The 20,879-nt window shown below is 49.8% G+C and overlaps 1 protein-coding gene across 3 annotated transcripts; it reads left to right on the forward strand.

The window, feature by feature from the left end:
- Positions 1-414: 414 nt before the first annotated feature.
- Positions 415-10,693, forward strand: SEPTIN12 (septin 12). 3 transcript variants are annotated; one of them, XM_043560637.1, is made up of 11 exons: positions 415-541; positions 927-1,118; positions 3,844-3,969; positions 4,049-4,130; positions 5,785-5,922; positions 6,063-6,180; positions 6,269-6,364; positions 9,162-9,258; positions 9,353-9,432; positions 10,127-10,224; positions 10,308-10,693. In XM_043560637.1, exons 2-11 carry the CDS (start codon positions 956-958, stop codon positions 10,516-10,518), a joined length of 1,209 nt encoding a protein of 402 aa, XP_043416572.1. In that variant the 5' UTR covers positions 415-541; positions 927-955; the 3' UTR covers positions 10,519-10,693. The 3 variants fall into 3 exon arrangements, with proteins under 3 accessions (XP_043416572.1, XP_043416574.1, XP_043416573.1); XM_043560639.1 differs by having other exon boundaries at positions 416-541; positions 10,173-10,224; positions 10,308-10,424; XM_043560638.1 differs by lacking the exon at positions 9,353-9,432 and having other exon boundaries at positions 416-541; positions 10,173-10,224.
- Positions 10,694-20,879: the final 10,186 nt, after the last annotated feature.

A 20,879-nucleotide genomic window follows, 5' to 3' on the forward strand; every position in this document is an offset into this window, starting at 1 on the left:
TAGCACTGGGATGATCGTGAAACAAGCTGCCGTGAACAATGTTATACACAGACTAAGTGTGGGGTAAATATTTCCTAAATCAATCTGGCCATTGAAAACACTGTGGCCCCAGCGGTGGACAGACCAAAGAAAACATGGACATTCTGCTTTCTGGCCGCGGGTCATGGGTTTGCTTTTGCTAGCAGAGTCATGAATTTGAAATCAGAGGGACTGGCTGAAGCCCACTTAGCCCAGTTAGGTGACCTTGGGCAAGGGAGCTGCCCAGAGGCCCTGGGTTCCTGTCTATAGCACTAGGCCAGGGTCATTGTAAGGATTTAGGGTAAGTGTTCCAAAAGGACACTGGAAGAGCTTACCTGCCCCTGCCCTCAGCTCCCCGCTGTAGAGGAGGCCCACCCTTTGCCCCTCCCCCTGAAGTCATGGGGGAGGGGATGGAGTTCAGATTCTTCAGTTAACTGTCACCTTGTCTCCTCCCCTCTCACCACACACACCAGCTAGGACAGGGAAGCTCCTTGAAGCTCCGTCAGAGACCCAAGGCCATCAGGTGCTACACAAAGCTGCTTCTCTCTGTCGCCATGGGTCCAGACCCTGGGCTTCACCAGGCTGGCCACATTCTTCTGGGGGGAGTGTCTGAGCAAGGATACTGCCTGGGCCAGGGGTGGGGGTAGGGAGGAAACTGGGGTGGGGGAGGAACAGATTACTGAGCTGGTGTATCTCTGGGAAGGGATTCAGCCTCCTCTGAGAGGCAGCTCCTCCCTGTACTTCACTCCAAAGCCCTTAGGCCCTGGGGCCTTGGGGGATGGGTAGATCAAGGGGTATAATGTGTGGGAGTGCCAGGTGGCCGAGCTCAGGAGCCAGGGTCCAGAAATGAGAACTCAAGAGGGTCCCCCTCCAGAGCCCCAGTAACCCCCTTCTCCCCACCCACCCAGTTGACAGACATTGCTGTGCCCTTGACCCCATGGACCCGCTGAGGCAGTCCCCCTCCCCCTGCTCGTCAAGACCCTCCAGCCCCAAGACCCCACCCTGCGAGATGCTTGGTTATGTGGGCATTGAGGCCGTGCTGGACCAACTGAAGATCAAGGCCATGAAGATGGGGTTTGAGTTCAACATCATGGTGGTGGGTGAGTGAGGGGCAGGGGCTCACGGGAGGACAGACCAAAGGATGCAGACTTGTGGGGGTGGGCGCGTTACTTCACCTCTCTGAGCCTCAGTCTCAACAGTGGGTCTGTTAATAGTCCCTCACCAGGTGTCATAGTTTAAAATCTGGAAACACTGAGGCATTAAAAGACAAAAATCATCCATGAAGCCCCAGCCAAACCCAAAGAGAGCAATAAAAGGGGAGGCCATGGCAGAAAGTGGTGAACACCCAGACCCAGATCCTGATCCGGGCCCTTAACACCAGCCAACGTGTGACCTTGAGCACAGTCCCTGACCCCTCTCTGCCTCAGTTTCCTCACTGGGTTTAGCACTGTCCTGGCGTTCAGGAGGTTCTCTGGAATTGCATTTATATGGGTGCAAAATTGATTCTGTAGGTCAAAACTACACCTTTCACAAAATAAACTAGGTAATAGCAGACTATAAAATGTCAGAGTGGGCAACACCAATTAAGGGCATTGTTCCAAGGCAGTGCTGTCCAATAGAAGTATAATGTGAGCCACATGATGTCATTGTAAAAATTCCCAGTAGCCAGCTTTAAAAAAGGGAAGAGAAACTGGAGAAATTAATTTTAACCATTTATGTTACTTAACTCAGTATGTACTATCTTGAATGACATGTAACCCACACCCAAAAAAAATTGTCCATGAGAACTTCTGCATTCCTGGGGCATCTGGGTGGCACAGTCGGTTAAGTGTCTGACTCTTGATCTTGGCTCAGGTCACGGTCTTACAGTTTGCGAGTTCGAGTCCCAAATCGGGTTCTGCGCTGAGGGCGCAGAGCCTGCTTAGGATTCTGTCTCTCCTTCTCTCTGCCCCTCCCCCACTTGTGTGTGCTCTCTTTCTCTCTCAAGGTAAATAAACTTTTTTTGAAAGTTTAAAAAAAAGAACTTTTGCATTCTTTTTGGCACACACCAAGTCTGGAAAATCTGGGTTGTATTTTCCATTGATGGCATACCTCAATTCAGATTTTCCATATCACCCATGGCAGGAGCCAAGTGGGACTCCCATATTGGACAGCACAACCCTTCGGACAATTTTTGTTAAATACAAAAATACGTGTGCACCCTGCATTGTGATGTAGGGTGTTCCCTTCTGCAGATGTGGTCCACCGAGTTTGAGAAGCTCCCACGGCAGGGAAAATGGACCATCTACAACGACAGACAGTTTGGGTCAATCTCACCAAGTAGTGTCAAGCCAAAGAAGCCAGACACGAGAGACCACATGCTGTGTGCTTCCCTAAATCAAGGGTGGGCAGAGCTGCTCCCTGCTGATGGAAGCCCGGAGAATGGCTGTCCCTGGAGTGTTGGGTTAATAGTTACTGAGATGGGCATGATTGGGCTTGTGGGGAACTATATGCTCCATCTCTGGATCTGGTTCTGTATACATGGGCCATTTAATTTGTAAGATGCATTGAACTGCCCATCAGGATGAATGGATAAACACAATGTGATCTCTCCATGCAATGACACATTATTCAGCCATGGAAAAGAATGAAGTATTGACACCTGGTAGGACTTGGATGAACCTTGAAAACATTATGCTTAGTGGAAGCAGCCAGACATGAAAGGACAAATATTGCATGATTCCATTTCTTAAAAAAAAATTTTAATGCATATTCATTTTTGAGAAAGAGAGAGAGAGAGAGAGAGAGAGAGCGAGCATGAGCTGGGGAGGGGCAGAGAGAGAAAGAGACACAGAATCTGGAGCAGGCTCCAGGCTCCGTGCTGTCAGCACAGAACCCAACAAGGGGCTCGAACTCACGCACCGAAGATCATGACCTGAACCAAAGTCGGACACTTAACCAACTGAGCCACCCAGGTGCCCCATGCATGATTCCATTTCTTTGAAATGTCCAGAGTAGGCAAATCCACAGAGACACAAAAAAATGGATTAGCAGTTGCCAGAGGTGATGATGGAGGGAGAATGGGGAGGGGTTGCTAATGAGTGTGAGGTTTCTTTTGGGGCAATGAGCATGTTTCTTGACGGTTAAAAAAACAACGTTCAGCCAAGTACATTTGAAGATCTAATTGTGACATGATTCATGAATCAGGCAGCACCTGGTCAGCAGGTAAGAAGTGAGCTCCAAGGAGTTGTGCAGAATGCAAGGTTTCTATATAGAAAGGAGGATGTGAGCAAGGAAGTTATTAGCAAAAGGAAAGGATTATTACAGGCAGGGTTGCTTTCCCTTAGAGGACAGGCAAAGGGTCTTAGGTGGATGACTTCATCTTCCTTTGGGGGACAGTGAGGGCCCATGTGACATGACTCACCGGTGCTGACCAGAAAATCCCTGACGGACCAGTTTAGGCTACGTTTCCGGGGGAGGTTGGAACTGCAGTTAAGTTAGATATTAGGCACCCATTTGGAGACTTGGCCTAAGTTCCGCCATTTGCGGCCTGTGGGTTTCTTTCTAATAGGAGCTACACAGAATTGGTGGGTGCACAACACTGTGAGTGTACTAAATGCCACTGAATTGTTCACTTTAAATGGCTAATGGTTAATTTTTTTACTGCATGAATTTTGCCTCAATAAAAATGGGTGGGTAAAGATTGAGGGGGACACTGACGATAGCACCCGCTTTTCAGTATTTATGTTATGCTTAGAAAACAGTTCACTTTCTAAAACTGTTTAACAGCCTGAGAAGCACTGCCTAAAATGTCCACCTCTGTTGCTGTCGTCTGGTTACCCCCAGGGCAGAGCGGGCTGGGCAAGTCCACAATGTTGAACACCCTTTTCAAGTCCAAGGTGTGGCAGTGCACCCCGCCGGGCCTGGAGATGCCCACACCCCAGACGCTGCAGCTGAAGTCAGTGACCCATGGTGAGTGGTCCCCCACCCCCACCCCACCCACCCCACCCCACCCAGGCCAATCTCTTCCTACTCCACTCTCCACGCACAGTCATCGAGGAGAAGGGTGTGAAGCTCAAGCTGACAGTGACTGACACGCCTGGCTTTGGAGACCAGATCAACAATGACAAATGGTGGGTCCTTGACAGTGGGGGCCGAACCCTGGTTGCCCCTGCCCCTGCCCCTCCAGCCCCTGGGAAACATCCCAGCCCTGAAACACCTGACTGTGGCATCTTGGAGCCTCAGTCTATTCATCTGTATAATGGGTGCATGCAACTAGCCCTCCAAGATTGAAGGGAGTCCAGTACATAAAGGTCAGAACTTCCTGCCTGGCACACAGTAGGTGTTCAGTCAAGGTTAGGATATAGCAGAAGTTAGAAGCCCACACTACAGAGTCAGGACCACAGAGTTAGACCACTTTCCAGTTAGGTAACCTGGGACTGGTCATGGAAGCTCTCTGAGCCTCAGTTTCCTTCTTTGTAACTTGAGGGTGATGACACCCACCTTGCAGAGTTGTTCTAGGCTCTCAGTGACAAAACCCACAACAGTAGTTGGTCACACACACACACACACACACACACACATGCACACACACAATCAGGACTGGATGCATAATTTGTGGGACCCAGTGACATGAAAATGTGGGACCCATTGTTCAAAAAGTATTATGAATTGTAAAACCTTGACCACAGGACATTGAATGAACTGCAAGCCCTTCCAAGCACGGAGCTCTGTGGAAATGGTCTGTTTGTGCTTGTATGAAGCCAGCCCTGTGTACAATGCTTCATTGAGCACTTGCTTTGTGCCAGCCCTGTTCTAGACATGGGGATACAGCAATGAACAAAACAGATGAACCTCTCTGCCTACGTGAAATTTACATTGTCGTGGGAAGGGGGGCTGAGCAGTGAACACAACAAATCAGTTATACATAAGGTGGGCCTAAACTCTATCATTCAAGGAGGACATTTCTGAGAAGGGAAAGCATAGGGAGCTGTAGAGGGATTGCAACTTTAAGCAGAGTGATCGTGAAAGACCTCCCGGATAAGGTGACACTTGGGGCGGATTTCCAGGATATGAGAAAATGAGCATTGTGGACATGCAGGGGAAGAGTGTTCAAAGTGGATAGTGGCATGTGCCAAGGCCCTGCGGTGGGCAGAATGGTATGTTCATGGAAAGCTGGTGTGGCTGGAGGTGTGTGCATGGTAGGGAGAAACGAGGAGGGGAGGGCAGGCAGAAGAAACAGTGATATGCGGTAGGGCCTGGTAGGGCAGTGTAAGGACTTAGGCTTTTCTGTGGCCACTGTGGGCAGGCTGAGCAGAAAAGGGATGTACTCTGACTCCTGTTTTTAAAAGGATCTTAAAAAAAAAAAAGGGGGTGGAGGAGTCCTTTTGGCTGCTTGGTTGACAATAGCCTGGCAGGGGAAGGGACCCAGGGAGAGGACTCAGGAGATCCTTGCAACAATGGCGTGAGTGCCCATGGTGGTTGGAACCCGGCTGTGGCGATTCATCTCTTTTAAGACCACGCCCCAACAAAGTAGGTCTCTCCATTTTATGAACGAGGAAACCAAGGCCTCAGCTTGAGAACGGCAGGGGTCTCTCTGATAATTCAGGGGGGCGAGGGGAGGGTGATCAGGTAACCACAGGTCTCAGCTCGTACAGGAACGGAGGTCCTGTGTCCTGGGCCAACTGGGGCAATTGGTCTTCCGAAGGGGAGACCACCCAGAGGACCTGGGGAGACGGGTGGGGCTCCCAGGGGCGGCTCTGAGGTCGGGTCCGTCTGCCACCCCAGCTGGAACCCCATCCTAGGCTACATTAACGAACAGTACGAGCGGTACCTGCAGGAGGAGATCCTCATCACCCGCCAGCGCCACATCCCCGACACGCGGGTGCACTGCTGTGTGTACTTCGTGCCGCCTACTGGGCACTGGTAAAGGGCTGAGCCAGCTGGGGGAGGGACCCTGGCCTGGGGCAGAGAGGAGGAGGAGGAGTCCCCGGCCTGGGCTGCAGGCCGCACCCCCTCACTCATCCACTGCCACCGCCTCCACTGTTGCTGCCCTGCCTGAGCAGCCTGCGGCCTCTGGACATTGAGTTCCTACAGCGGCTGTGCCGGACCGTGAACGTGGTGCCTGTGATTGCCCGGGCCGACAGCCTGACCCTTGAGGAGCGAGAGGCCTTCAGGCGCAGGGTGATCTGGGCGCCCGGGGTGACGGGGCCAGTGGGAGCAAGGAGGAGGCCAAGTGCACAGGATGAGATGAGGTCACCTGCGTCCCCAGATCCAGCACAACCTGAGGACTCACTGCATCGAGGTGTATCCACAGAAATGCTTTGACGAGGATATCAATGACAGGATCCTCAACAGCAAGATTCGGGTAGGAGGCCACGGGGTGGGGGTGGGGGGCAGGCTGGTGTGACCACGGCTGGGCGATTTGCTTTCCACCTGCTCTTTCTGTCTAAAGATTCATCTCCCTCTACAGCTTGGGGAAAGTTCACATACTTCTGGCAGGTATGAATCTCCATACATACATAAACTCAAACATCAACAACCTACAGAAATGGGAGGGAGAAAAGGCTTGCAAATGGTTTATCTGATATGGGACTTGTATCCTGAACATAATAAAGAACCCTTACAAATTTAGAAATGGGCAAAGGTTTTGAATGACATTCCCTCAGAGAATTTGGACAAGAGGCCGATGAGCCCACGAAAAGATGTTGGTTCGACATCACCAGTCATCCGGGAAACGCAAAGCAAAACCACGAGGTACCGCTTCATACCCACTAGGGTGGCTGTTTGCAAAATGACAGACAATCCCAAGTGTTGGTGAGGATGTGGAGAAGTTGAACTGGCAGGCAGACGCTGCTGACGGGAATGTCAAAGGGTGCTCCCACTTTGGAAAATAGTCTAGCAGTTCCTCAAAAGGTTGAACGCTGAGTTACCATGGTACCCAGCAGCAAGCCCACTCCCAAGAGAAATGAAAACCTATGTTCACATAAAAACGTGTACACAGATGTTCATGGCAGAAATACATGTAATAGCCAAGGAGTGGAAATAAGCCAAATGTCTATTCACTTATGAATGACTAAATAAATACACGTGGTCTGTCTACACAATGGAGTGTCCTCCAGGTATAAAAACGGATGGATGTAGCACTGACACCTGCTGCAACACGGATGAACCTTGAAAACATGAAGCGCCTGGGTGGCTCAGTCGGTTGAGCGTCCGACTTTGGCTCAGGTCATGATCTTATGGTTTGTGACTTCGAGTCCTGCATTGGGCTCTGTGCTGACAGCTCGGAGCCTGGAGCCTGCTCTGAATTCTGTGTCTTCCCCTGTCTCTGTTCCTCCCTACTCACGCTCTCTCTCTCTCTCTCTCTCCTTCCCCCTCCCTCTCTCTCAAAAATAAACAAAAAAAAAAAAAAAAGAGAGAGAGAGAGAGAGAGAGAAAAGAAAACATGAAGCTCAGTGAGAAGCCAGACACAAGAGGACAAATATTACATGATTCCATTATATGAAACGTCGGAATAGGTAAATCGTATAGAGACAGAAAGTAGATTAGTGGTTGCCAGGAGCTGGGGGTCAGGAGCAGTGGGGAGTGACTGCTGATGGGTGTGGGGTGTCATTCTGGGGCAGCGAAAATGCCCTGGAGTTAGACTGTGGTGATGGCTGCACAGTCTTGTGAGCTGCACCTTTCAAAGGGTGAATTTTATGGTACGTGAATTACATCTCAGTAAAGCTGTTTCAAAAGAGAAGGAAAGAGGGAAATAGCTAACCTCTTCTTTTTCTCCTAATCACCTGAATTCCACCTCCAAGCCTCTACCTTGTCGTCCTGGTGGTTTGTCCAATGTCAGTCTGTCTGGATCCTGCAAAGGACTCAGGTGAGGGCTGAGGTTCATCATGCATTGACCTCAGGCCTTGAATCACTCCCTCAGGGACCGTGTTAACCTGCACAGCGGTGCTGTTGCCTGGATTAGAAGCAAACAACTCTGCCTTCACAGACATGGCCCACATGTGATTTCAGCCCCACACAGATTCATGGCCAGTTCCCTTTGTGCAGTAAACAAACCACATCCGCACATGGCCCTGTTTCCCATCTCGGACCCAATATCTCCACCATTCCCTCTTTCCCCTCCCCACTGGCACAATAAACAGGATCTCCTGTGAAACGTTCAAAGAGCCTTGACCTTGACCAGTTTCTTTCTGTCCTGAGGCCTGAGAAGGCAGCAGCGTGGCCACAACTGACACAGACCTGAACATACTGACTCAACATCTCAGTAAATCGTCCAGACGTCTAACATTTATTGAGGGTTTGCTCCGGGCTGGCACAGGATAAGCGCAGAACAGATAATTATGATTGCCACCATTGATTACTATTCCTCATCACAAATTAACTCCTGGAAATAAAAGCAAACCCCTAAATAGCAGTTTGGAGTTCAGGAATTTGAGTCTCCACTTCCGGCCATGAGCAAGTGAACCACCAGAATTTTCAGCAGGGCTCAGCAAACTTTTTAGTGAAGGGCCACATGATGGTAAGTATGTTAGGCCTTGTGGGCCAACTGGTCTCAGTGCAATTACTCAACTCCGCTGTTGCAGCACGAAAGCAACCTAGATGTGAGTAAATGAATGCATGGGGCTGTATGCCAACAGACTTTATATGGGGAAACAGGCAGGAGCCTGATCTGGCCCATGTACCATAGGTTGCCAACCCCTGGGTTGCAGAGTCATGTCATTTAACCCTCTTGATAACCGATGAAGGTGATTGCAGGTCATCTCTTACCCAGGTAAGAGATGGGACATCCCTAAGATTATATTATTAATGTGGCTCTGAGTAACCTTCCCAAACATTCACAAAGCCCTGTGTATGTACTCTTCTGACTCCCATTTTACAGATGAGAAAACTGAGGCATTGATCAGACTTTTTTTTGAAAGATTTTATTTTTAAGTTATCTCTACACCCAACGTGGGGCTCGAACCCACAACCCTGAGATCAAGAGTCGCAGGCTCCAGCAACTGAGCTGGCCAGGTGCCCTGTGTCTTTTGACTTCAGATCTCTGTGCTCCTTCTACCACTGTCTCCCCACAAAGGACAGTGTGCCTCCCCCACCCCACCTCCGTGACTTCTCTACCCACCTCCTAGGCAGGGCCAACCCTTTTGTCTCCTCTCCTCCCGCAGGACCGCATCCCCTTTGCTGTGGTCGGGGCCGACCGACAGCACCTGGTGAACGGGAGGTGTGTCCTGGGCCGGAAGACCAAGTGGGGCGTCATTGAAGGTCAGTGCAGGGACTCTGCAGAGAACGCAGGTGAGGGTGGGCTGAAAATCCAGGCGCATCCTGCTGCCTCTGGCACCCTCAACACTCATCACAGGGCCCACAGTGGGCAAGCCCACAACCAGGAAGCAGACAGACCTGGAAATCAAGTCCCTCCTTGCAGCGGGGAGGACTCAGGCAAGTTACCTGACTCTCTGGGCCTCAGTTTCCTCACAGTAAAATGGGCATCAACCTCATGCATGGCCATTGGCGTCTGTGCAACCAACGAACTGCACATCTGTACATGGAAGGTGGTTGGACAGGGCAGGCCACTGCTTTGCATGATGCCCACCACCCAGAGGACACCCTATGCATTTGCCAGAATTTGTTGTGGGCCTTCTATGTGCCAGGCATACTCTATGCGCTTCCTCAGGGGATACACTGAAAGCAGGACAGACAAGGCTCCTGTCCCCAGAGAGCTGATGAGACAATGACAGGTGGGAGAAGGCAGGGCAGGAGGCTAGGCTACCTGAGGGGGTGGAGGGAGGCCTCTCGCTGCGGGGGTGGGGGGTGGGGGGGTGGGGGGGGATGGGAAGTGAAGGAGGAGCAGCCAGGGCCTGGGCCCCCCATTTATCCACATAATCACTAAAATAATATAATATATATGGTATCATACACGTACTGTACTGTAGTAATTATTAAGTGGACAATAATAAATGATTAGTGGATTCATTGACTCAAGTATTGGTAGCAGCCTTCTGTACCAGGTGCGGGGGGCACAGCAATGAATAAATGGACGTGAGAAAAGACAGTGAGAAATGTGGGCAGAAAGTTTGCGGTGGATATCAGGGGTACACAGCATACAGTGGGCGCTTACTTGGTGCTCATCGAGGGCAAGGCAAGTGGACAGGGCCAGCGGTCTGGGTCGTGTCTTGCAGTGGAGAACATGGCGCACTGTGAGTTTCCTCTGCTGAGAGACCTGCTCATCCGGTGAGGGTGCAGGGACCCCGGGGGGGGGGGGGGGGCGGGGGACGCTGTGGCCAGCCTGGGCTCAACTGCCTCCCATCTCCCAGCTCCCACCTCCAAGACCTGAAGGACATCACCCACAACGTCCACTACGAGAACTATCGAGTTTGCAGACTCAACGAGAGCCACGTGCTGCCTCATGGGCCCTGCTGGGTGAACCTGGCGCCGACCCCACCAGGGCCCTCTGTCGTCCCCGGGCCCTCCAAGGTGTGCAGGCAGGCACGCGAGGACTCTGACGACAACGAAGATGACTACTGAGCACGGGGCGGGGGCGGGGCACCCGGCAGCCCCCAACACGGGACTGTGTACGAGAGGGTGTATTAAAGGCGGACGTTGCTTTTAATGAAAAGCCGTGCTTTGAAAACAAAAGGCGTTTTGTAAATGAGTTCTTTGAGCTATCCTCAAAATAAAAGTACTGTTCTTTTAAAAATAACCGTGTGAGGGGCGCCTGGGTGGCTCAGTCGGTTAAGCGTCCGACTTGGGCTCGGGTCATGATCTCGCGGTCCGTGAGTTCGAGCCCCATGTCGGGCTCTGTGCTGACAGCTCGGAGCCTGGAGCCTGTTTTGGATTTTGTGTCTCCCTCTCTCTCTGCCCCTCATCTGCTCATGCTCTGTCTCTCCCTGTCTCAAAAATAAATAAAACGTTTAAAATTTTTTTTAAATAAATAAAATAAAATAACCGTGTGAGACCCAAGGCCCTCGGGGATCCTGAGGACCCGGGAGCTCGTGCCTTGGACAACCGGCCCCTCCTGCCCCATTCCAAATGAGGCTCTGCTGTCACTGCCGACCCTCCTTCCTGGCACAGGGTCAGGCCCTGTCTCGTAAACACTTACCAATTCCCCGTCTTCAGCTCTTGTCCCCAAGCTCTGTGCTCCCCGCTCCTGTCTGCCTCTCTGCCCTGCCCTGGCCGACCAGCGGCGGGGAGAAGATTGTCCTCTCAGCTCACGCAGGGAGAGGAAATCCATTCTTCTTCTGCCCTTTAGCTCTTCTAGAGTCCTCAGCAGATGGGGTGATGCCCACCTAGTACTGGGGAGGGAGATCCTCTTTACTCAGTCTACTGAATCAATGCTAATCTCTTCCGGAGACATTCTCACAGATGCACCCAGAAATTATGTTTTACCAGCAATCTGGCCATCCCTCGGCCCAGTCAGGTCGACACTTAAAAAAAATGTTTTTAATGTTTGTTTTCATTTTTGAGAGAGACAGCACATGAGCGGGGGAGGGCCAGAGAGAGAGGGAGACACAGAATCTGAAGCAGGCCCCAGGGTCTGAGCTGTCGGCACAGAGACCAACGTGGGGCTCAAACTCACCAACTGTGAGATCACGACCTGAGCTGAACCTGGACGCTTGACCGACTGAGCCACCCAGGCGCCCCTCAGTCAAGTTGACACTTAAAACTAACCATCACATGAGCTACAAGTTGCCTCCTGCATGATGCCCTCCTTGACTTCCCAAGTCTGACGTATTCACTGCCCAACGTACTCTGTATGTATCTCATGGTTTCTTTTCAGGTCAGTGTCCCTATCGGGCTGGGACCTCCGTGAGGATGGAGATCTATCAGACAAGTGCTCAGGACCCAGCTGTTAAATGAATGACCCTTGGAGCCCCTGCCTCAGCTATTAACCCCTCAAATTCACAAACCTACCTACCAGGCTTGAGGATCTCCCAGGGCCTGTGGGGACCCACACCTAGCACGCCAACATCTCAGAGGCAGTGTGCTGCTACATAGGGGCCGAGCACATTCCTAGGGTTAATATTAGCCCTGGGCAATAGGGCAATGTCTACAGCACACACCCTTTGGCTCAGCAGTTGTATTTAGACATTGTAATCAGAAATTCTATCTCTAGGAACAGATCTTAGGGATAGACCAGAGTTTCTCAACCTTAGCACTGCAGATGTTTGAGGCTGGGTCATTCTTTGTTGTGGGGCTATCCCATGCATTATAGGATGTTTAGCCCTGGGCCTCCACCACTGGATGCCAGTAGCACTGTCCCTCCTGCCGTGACATCAAAAATGTCTCCTGGGGCACCTGGGTGGCTCATTCAGTGGAGTGGAGTGTCTGACTGTTGATTTTGGCTCAGATCATGATCCTAGGGTCATGAGATCAAGTCCTGCATCAGGCTCTGTGCTGAACTTAGAGCCTGCTTAAGATTCTCTCTCTCCCTCTGCCCCTCATCCCTGCTCATGCTTGCTCTCTCTCTCTCTCTTAAATAATAATAATAACAATAATGATAATGTCTCTAAACATTATTCACTGACCCCCCGGAGACACAGTCTCCCCTTTTGAGAACCACGGCTCCTGGCACCCAGTATAGTAAAGACAGAAAGCAGCCTACCCGTCTGCCAGGAGTGGGCCAGGAAGTAAATCATGGGCATTCACACCACATGCACTCGTTTGTTATGGCTGCTGTAACAAATTACCACCAACTGGAAAGGCTTAATTTTTTTCAGTATTTATTTTTGAGAGAGAGAGAGACAGAGTATGAACTGGGGATGGGCAGAGAGAGAAGGAGACAGAGAATCCGAAGCAGGCTCCAGGCTCCAAGCTGTCAGCACAGAGTCGCACACGGGGCTCGAACCCACGAACCATGAGATCGTGATGTGAGCCAAAGTCGGATGCTCAACCGACTGAGCCCCTCAGGCGCCCCTGGAAGGCTTAAACAACACACGTTTACTTTCTCACGGTTCAGGAGGACAGAAGTCTGAAATCAATACGGAGGTGGCAGCAGGGTGGTGCTGGGGGGAAATCCATTTCCCTGCCTTTCCCCAGCTTCTAGAGACTGCATTCCTGGGCTTACGGCCCCTCCCCTTTCTTGATGCAGGTGCCATGTGCCTTCTGGAGTCAAATTTCCCTCTACCGCTGTCTTGTGAGGACACCTGGGACTACACTGGGCCTGCTGGGATAATCTGTGATAATCTCCCCTCCTCAACATTTTTTTTTTTAATATTTGTTTTGCTTTGTTTTTGAGAGACAGAGACAGAGTGCAAGCATGGGAGGGGCAGAGAGAGAGAGGGAGACACAGAATCTGAAACAGGTTTCAGCTGTGCTGTGCTGACAGCTCAGAGCCTGACGTGGAGCTGGAACTCACGAACAGTGAGATCATGACCTGAGCAGAAGTCGGACGCTCAACTGACTGAGCCACCCAGGGGTCCCAGCATTCTTTTTTGTTGTTGTTAACTTGTAAGTATTTTGAGAAAGAGTGTGCGTGTGAGTGGGAGAGGGGCAGAGAGAGGCAGAGAGAGGAAGAATCCCAAGCAGGCTCTGCACCATCAGTTCAGAGCCCAGCACAGGGCTCAACCCCATGAACCCTGAGATTATGACCTGAACACCTAAGCCGAAATCAAGAGTCAGGCACCCAACTGACTGAGCCACCCAGGCCAGGCCGAATACCAGTCAACATTATTAATTTAATCATATATGCAAAGTCCTTTTTGTCATAGAAGGTAACATACTTAACATATTTATAAGTTCTGGAGGAGGGACTGGATATTTTGGGGCGTGGGGCGGGGGGTATTCTTCAGCCATCACAGCATAGAATATAATATGGTCCTTGAAGAGAATGGAGTAAGACAAACACTGTATGGCCTCACTTATACGGGGAAACTAAAAGAGCTGGATTCATAGAAACGGGGTAGAATGGTGGATGCCCAGGGCTGGGGTGTGGGGGAAATGAGATGCAAGTCAAAGGCTACAAAGTTTCAGTTATCTGATGAATAGCTCCAGAAGACCTAACACACAGCATGGTGATTATAGGTAACAACACTGTATCTTATACTTGAAAGTCACTAAAAGAGCAGATTTTTTTTTTAAGTTTATTTATTTTGAGAGAGAGAGTGGGCAAGAGGCAGAGAGAGAGATTCCCAAGCAGACTCCACGCTGTCAGCGCAGAGCAGGATACAGGGCTCGATCACAAGAACCGTGGCCTGAGCCGAAATCAAGAGTTGGATGCCTAACCGGCCGAGCCACCCAGGCGCCCCTAAAAGAACAGATCTTAAATGTTCTAACCACATTCAAAAAAAGATAACTATGGGAGGTGACAGATGTGCTATCTAACTTTATTGTGGTGATCATTTTACAATATATATGTGCATCAAATCATTGTGTTGTATACCTTAAACTTGCACAATGTAGTCAATTATATCTCAATAAAACTGGAAGAAAAACAATTGAGGCTGTGCTATAATCACCCAGTGTTCATTCTTTGCACAGATTTTTAGGGCCCACTATATGATGCTATAGAGGCTGAGGGTTCGAGAGGGAAGAAACCAACTCACTCCCCTCAGGAGCCTGCACCTAGGTGGGTCAAGATGCAAATAAACAAAACAAAGAAGTAAAATGTGGGCATGTTGAATAGTGATGGGTACCCTGGATGGGTACCCTGATACCAAGGATGGCATTTAAGGGATATAGGGCCATCTAGGGTTTACAATTGCAGGAAGGGGTCAGGGAGGCCTCACTGGGAAGGGAAGTTTGAGTAAAGATGTGAAAGAGCAAAGAAAAAGGCATGAAGATATCTAGGGTCCTAGCATTCCACACAGACGGAAAAGAAGCCACTGCTAGAGCAAAGGCCCTGGGGCAGGAGTGTGTTAGATGTGTTCATGGAAGAGCAAAGAGGCCTCTGTGGCTGGAGCAGCATGAACCAGAAGAGAGGGAGAGAGTAGGGGGAAAGTGAGGACAGAGAGGTGGCGAAGGGCGGGCCCACAGTCTGTCGAATTTGAGTTGCCCATCATGACTCTGGACGGATACAGACTGATTGCCTAAGGATGTTGATGAGAGGAAAACAAGGAGCAATAGAGGGTATAGCGGAAGGCAGCTCATGGGGCATGAGTATCTCCATAAAGTACTGAAGACTGGAACAGATGGTTGCTTCCGGGGAGGTCACTTGCCCTAGAGGTCAAGAATGGGAAGGAGATTTAATTTTTACTCTGTCTCCTTTTGTACTGGCTTGTTAACAGGGGCGTATATCACCTACTCGGAACACATCAATACATTTATAATATTAGCTCTTGTCCCTTCCCTGAAAGTTAGGATCTACTGCAACCAGGGTCACCAGTGGGCGGGCGCTGGTGGAACGCTATTAGCCTGGCTCCACCGACCCCTTCCCGGAGGCTCTCCTGCAGGGTCCCTCAGGCTCCAACCACCTGCTCTCACGCATTCTCACGCATCCTGTCCTTGCGTGTTCACTGGGGCAATCTTCTTCTTTGGCCGGGGAGGGGTATTCCAGTGTTGATATTTTGCAGAGTGTTGGTTCCTGCTCCCGGTGGATGACTTTATCTCCACTTGTGGAAGCCTTTGCCATGCTCTGGCCCTTTAATTTTTTTTTAATTATTTTTTAAACCTTTTTAATGTTTATTATTTTTGAGAGAAAGAGAGAGCAAGCAGGGGAGGGGCAGAGAGAGAGGGAGACACAGAATTCGAATGAGGCTCCAGGTTCTGAGCTGTCAGCCCAGAGCCTGACACGGGGCTTGAACTCACAGAGTGCAAGACCATGACCTGAGCTGAAGTCAGCCACTTAACTGACTGAGCCACCCAGGTGCCCCAAGCTTTGGCTCTTTTCAACTGCAGGACCTAGGTAGGACAAGTCACCTGACATCCAGGAATAAATTTCCTCCTGTGCGAAATGGGAATAGCAACACCAACCTCCTACCTCAGGGTTGTGTGGGGATAAATTGTTTTGTTTTGTAGGTGTCTGGGGGCGCGGAGAGAGGGGGTTTGCATTGTGCAGTACACCAAGCAGGTTCATGTCATAATGATACAGTCACAATATTAAATAACAATAGTGAGCATTTTTTTAATGTTCACTTTTGAGAGAGAGACAGAGCGCACAAGTGGGGCAGGGGCAGAGAAAGGAGGGGACAGAGGATCTGAGGTGGGCCCTGTGCTGAGAGCAGTGAGCACGATGTGGGTGGGGCTCTCACTCATGAATTGTGAGACCATGACCTGAGCTGAGGTTGGCCGCTTAACCAACGGAGCCACCCAGGCGCGCAGTAGGGAGCATTTTTTACAACGGGAATCACAAAATCAATGACACGGTACCTGGTACAATAAAACATCTACCAGATTACATGAAACTTATTCATATTTATTGAAGAATGTATTCACAGTAGCCCCAAATTGGAAACTGTAAATGTTCAGTGACAGGACAGTGGATAAACTATGGGATAGTCATACAATGAAATGCTCCTTGGCAATAAAAATGAGACAATTGTGCATGCAACAGCGTGGAGGAATCTCACAGACATAATGATGTGTGAAAGAAGCCAGACAGCAAATAGGAAGTACTGGGTGGATGCCCTTTATGGAGTTTAAGAACAGGGGAAAAAAATCAACCAAAGGCGATAGAAATCAGATTTGTGGTCGGGGTTGGGAGTATTGACTGGGGAGGGGCATGAGGGAAACTTCTAGGGTATTGAAAATGACCTATACCTTGATCTGGGTGGAAGTTACACAAATACATAGATTTGTAAAATTCTTTGAGTCATGCACTTAAGATATGTGCACTTTACCATGAGATATTTGTGCACCCTACTTGGTATATGTCATGCCTCAAGTAAAAATCTTAGAAGGTAAGAATGTAAAACAATTAAAATAGAAACAGCATACGACCAATAATGCTTGCTTAAAAGTTAGCACTGCATTTATTTAAAATTACTTATGAAAACTTTTGCTGGGTTTCAATATTTCAAGAACGCAAATTCCCAATAATAACTATTTTGATGCTGCTTAAAAAAGCATTTTAAGGGGGGAAAAAACATTAGGGGCACCTGCGTGGCTCAGTTGGTTGAGCATCCAACTCTTGATTTCAGCTCGGGTTGTGATCCCAGGATCGTGGAAATGAGCCTCCATACTCAGTGCAGAGCTTGCTTAAGATTCTCTCTCTCTCTCTCTCTCTCTCTCTCTCTCTGCCCCTCTCCCCTGCTTGTGTGCTCTCTCTCTCTCAAAAAAAATTTTTTTAATAAAAAATTTAAAAAAACATTAAAATTTGCAGTTTATTGCCTGCTGCAAGCCTTATCCATCACATCTCTCTCCAACTCCTGCCCCCACTGCCATGAGCAATCATCAGGCTGAATTTGGTGTTTATCCAATTCCTAAGCATTTCTTCACACTTTTGCTACATAGGCATGTATCCCTAAGTTGCAGGTAGTATGTTGTGCATGTTTTCACAATTTATGGAAATGTTGTATTACTGTTCTCTCTCTCTCGCTCTCTACATAAATGAATAAACATTAAGAACTTTTTAAAATGTATTTATTTGAGAGAGAGCATGCGCACACAAGCAGGGGGAGGGGCAGAGAGTGAGGAGGGAATCCCAAGCAGGGTCCGCGCTATTAGCATGGAACCTGACGCAGGACTCAATCCCATGAACCCTGCGATCATAATCTGAGTTGAAATCAAGAATTGGATGCTTAACTGACTGAGCCACCCAGGCACCCGTTTTGCCTCTTTTAATCAAAATGGTACCTATAGTGGTAGATGTTATGGTCCCTGTTTTACTGATCAGTTTTTCTTGCCCTCTCTTTCCTTCAGCCCAGCCCAATTAACTGCTGTTTCTGCTTCAGGAATCTCAGTTAGCTCCACACCTTGTGACTACTACCTTTGCTAGTATTACCTCATCTCTGAAACATTCCAGGAGCTTCCAGCTGGTCTCATTGCTCCTTCTGTTCTCTCCGAGATCTCTACTCCACAAAGCTTCCTACCGTATTGCAACACTATCCTACTTAAAACCGCAAACTCTACTGATTTCGCATTGCTTTTAGGATAAAAGCCTCAATCCTCACCAGAATTTCCAAGGCCCTCCTGCATGATCTCACCTCTCCAGCCTCTCTTCCAAGCTTCATCTCCTGATCCTGGGCCATACTTGTCTCCTTTCTGTCCTTTTTTTTTTTTTTTTTTTTTTTTTTTAAGTTTATTTATTTATTTTGAGAGAGAGAGGGAGAGAAAAGCCCAAGTAGGCTCCACACTGTCAGTGTAGAGCCCAAAGTGGGGCTCAAACTCACAAACCATGAGATCATGACCTGAGCTGATATCAAGGGTCAGTCATTTAACTGACTGAGCCACCCAGGGGTCCCTCCTTTCTGTCTTTTTTTTTTTTTTTTTCTAGTGTTTATTTTTAAGAGAGAAACACAGAGTGTGAATGGGGGAGGGGCAGAGAGAGGGAATCTCTGAATCTGAAGCAGGCTCCAGGTTCCCAGCTGTCAGCACAGAGCCCAACATGGGGCTCCAACTGGTGAACTGCAAGATCGTGACCTGAGCTGAAGTTGGACGCTTAACCAACTGAGCCACCCAGGCGCCCCATCCTTTCTGTCCTTTATTTTTTTTTTAATTTTTGTTTATTTTTGAGAGACAGAGAGAGAGAGAGCACAAGCAGACAAGGGGCAGAGAGAGAGGGAGACACAGAATCTCACGCAGGTTCCAAGCTCTGAGCTGTGAACACAGAGCCCAACGTGGGGCTCAAACTCATGATCCGCAAGATCATGACCTGAGCCGAAGTCAGACGCTTAACCGACTGAGCCACCCAGGCGCCCCCCTTTCTGTCCTTTAAATTCACCCCAATCTCTCAGGCCTAGCGACCTTCACACTTGAGGTTCCTTCTGTGTAGAGCTCTCCCCCCCAACTCCCTAGGTTAATTCCATCCTGCTTTAACACCTCTGCTCAACTATCACTTGAACCCAAAGGCAGGATGTATACCCTTGTATGCTTGTACACTTGTATACCCTATGGCAGGATGTACCAAAGATATCACTAACTTACTTGTGCAGTGATTTCATCACTGTATGCCTCTTGTTACCAGATCCCAACTTCAGCTGCCCGTCCCTCCAAAGGCCAACACTCAAGAGAGGAGTATTGACTGGAAAGGAATATGAACTTTATTCAGGAGGCCAGCCATCTGGCGGAGAAGGTGGCTCTTGTCCAAAAGCTAGTTCCCTGGTTTCTGCCTAGCCAAGAGGGTTTTAAAGGGACCAGGGGCTGTTCATCACTGAGGGGCTGCAGTGGTCTGTAATATTTCCTACTTCTGTGCAGATTTAGTGGTGTCTATTTACAGCCTTCGGTGCTTGAGAGTTGGGCAAGAGGTCTAACTCCCATTCTGTGACCTGCGAGGGCTTTTCTTTTCTCCTTCTAGAAAGGAATGTAAGATTTCTAGATACCCGAGGAGGATTAATAAGTCAATCATATGAACTTAAGAACACCTCTTAGGGGTGCCTTGGTGGGTCTGCCGGTTGAGCATCTGACTTCGGCTCAGGTCATGATCTCACAGTGGGTGGGTTTGAGCTGACAGCTCAGAGCCTGGAGCCTGTTGGGGATTCTGTGTCTCCCTCTCTCTCTGCCCCTCCCCGTTCGCGCTCTCTCTCTCTCTCTCCCAAAAATGAATAAACATTAAAAAAAAAAACCAAACATCTCTTCCCCCCCCCCCCCCAACGTTTTTTTATTTATTTTTGGGACAGAGAGAGACAGACCATGAACGGGCGAGGGTCAGAGAGAGAGAGGGACACACAGAATCGGAAACATGCTCCAGGCTCTGAGCCATCAGCCCAGAATCCGACGCGGGGCTCGAACTCACGGACCGCGAGATTGTGACCTGGCTGAAGTCAGACGCGCCACCCAGGCGCCCCCCAAACACCTCTTAAAGAGCACCATGCTAATGAAGATCAAAGCGGCTTCTCTTGGTAGAATTTGAATTTCAAGAAAATAAGCGCCTGCTAACCACTCTGGTAACCCCTACGCCTAGCACAGGGGAGGACTCAGCATGCTCTGAAAAACGTGTTGAATGGTTTTGAACTTGTTACAACCTTGAACGGCTAATGTCCCCATTCACAGATGTGTTAACTGAGGCTCAGAACCCCCCAAGACCTGGCACGGCCTCAGCAACCAAGACGCCGCCGCCTTGAAGACGAAGCCCCACCCTCTGATGCCCTGGCCGAGCCGCCTCCTGGGGAGACCCCCAAAGACGCGCTGCACCCCACTGTAAGCCGGGTGGGCCCAGGCGTCTGCCTTTCCAGCGCGGCGCTGGGCACTCTGGGACGTGTAGTCTCGTCCTCCCTTCGGCTGCGGCGTCAGCGACTTCCGCCTCCGGCAATCACAGACCTCGCGCGATCCTTGGCGAAAGACTCGCGAGACGGCGAATCCGGTTGGCAGCGGCGCCAACGTTTATTTGCGCGCGGGCGGTGCGCCCAGCGCCTTTGCAGCCACTAGTGCAAAGGCGGGGTTCGAACCTGAGCGGACGCCGTTTCCTGGTTTCTCTGGGCGGAGGGGTCCGGGCGCGCCCCAGACAGGCAGACGCGGCAGAGTGTGTTCAGCCGAAGAAGACGGGGAGAGAGAGTCCAGCGTAGTAGCCGAGTCAGACCTTAGGGAGCCTGGGTTATTATTACGGGCTGAGTGCTCTAACCAGGTGCTTCGGGGCTGGGGTTCTGGAATCAAAGACGTGGGTTTCAGGCTCATTTCTGTCACTTCCTGTGTGACCCTCCTTGGTTTCAGTACTTAAAACTCGGAGCTTCAGGGGGTTTTACCTGTAGAGATCACACTACCCCTATTATTACTAGATTAAGAATAGACGGAGAAATGTGTATTGCCAGGTGCTCAGAAATTGGTGGCTGATATTATTTCAAAAACAAGCAGACAGG

Source organism: Prionailurus bengalensis, chromosome E3, assembly GCF_016509475.1.
Source record: "Prionailurus bengalensis isolate Pbe53 chromosome E3, Fcat_Pben_1.1_paternal_pri, whole genome shotgun sequence".
Classification (NCBI taxonomy): Eukaryota; Metazoa; Chordata; class Mammalia; order Carnivora; family Felidae; genus Prionailurus; species Prionailurus bengalensis.

What these genes read in the sequence shown, in the direction of transcription:
- SEPTIN12 (XM_043560637.1), top strand. Translation starts at nt 956, where the DNA reads ATGGACCCGCTGAGGCAGTCCCCCTCCCCCTGCTCGTCAAGACCCTCC. An exon ending in CAGATCAACAATGACAAATG is followed by an intron (nt 4,131 to 5,784) that starts GTGGGTCCTTGA and finishes CTGCCACCCCAG; the next exon opens with CTGGAACCCCATCCTAGGCT. An exon ending in TCCTCAACAGCAAGATTCGG is followed by an intron (nt 6,365 to 9,161) that starts GTAGGAGGCCAC and finishes CTCCTCCCGCAG; the next exon opens with GACCGCATCCCCTTTGCTGT.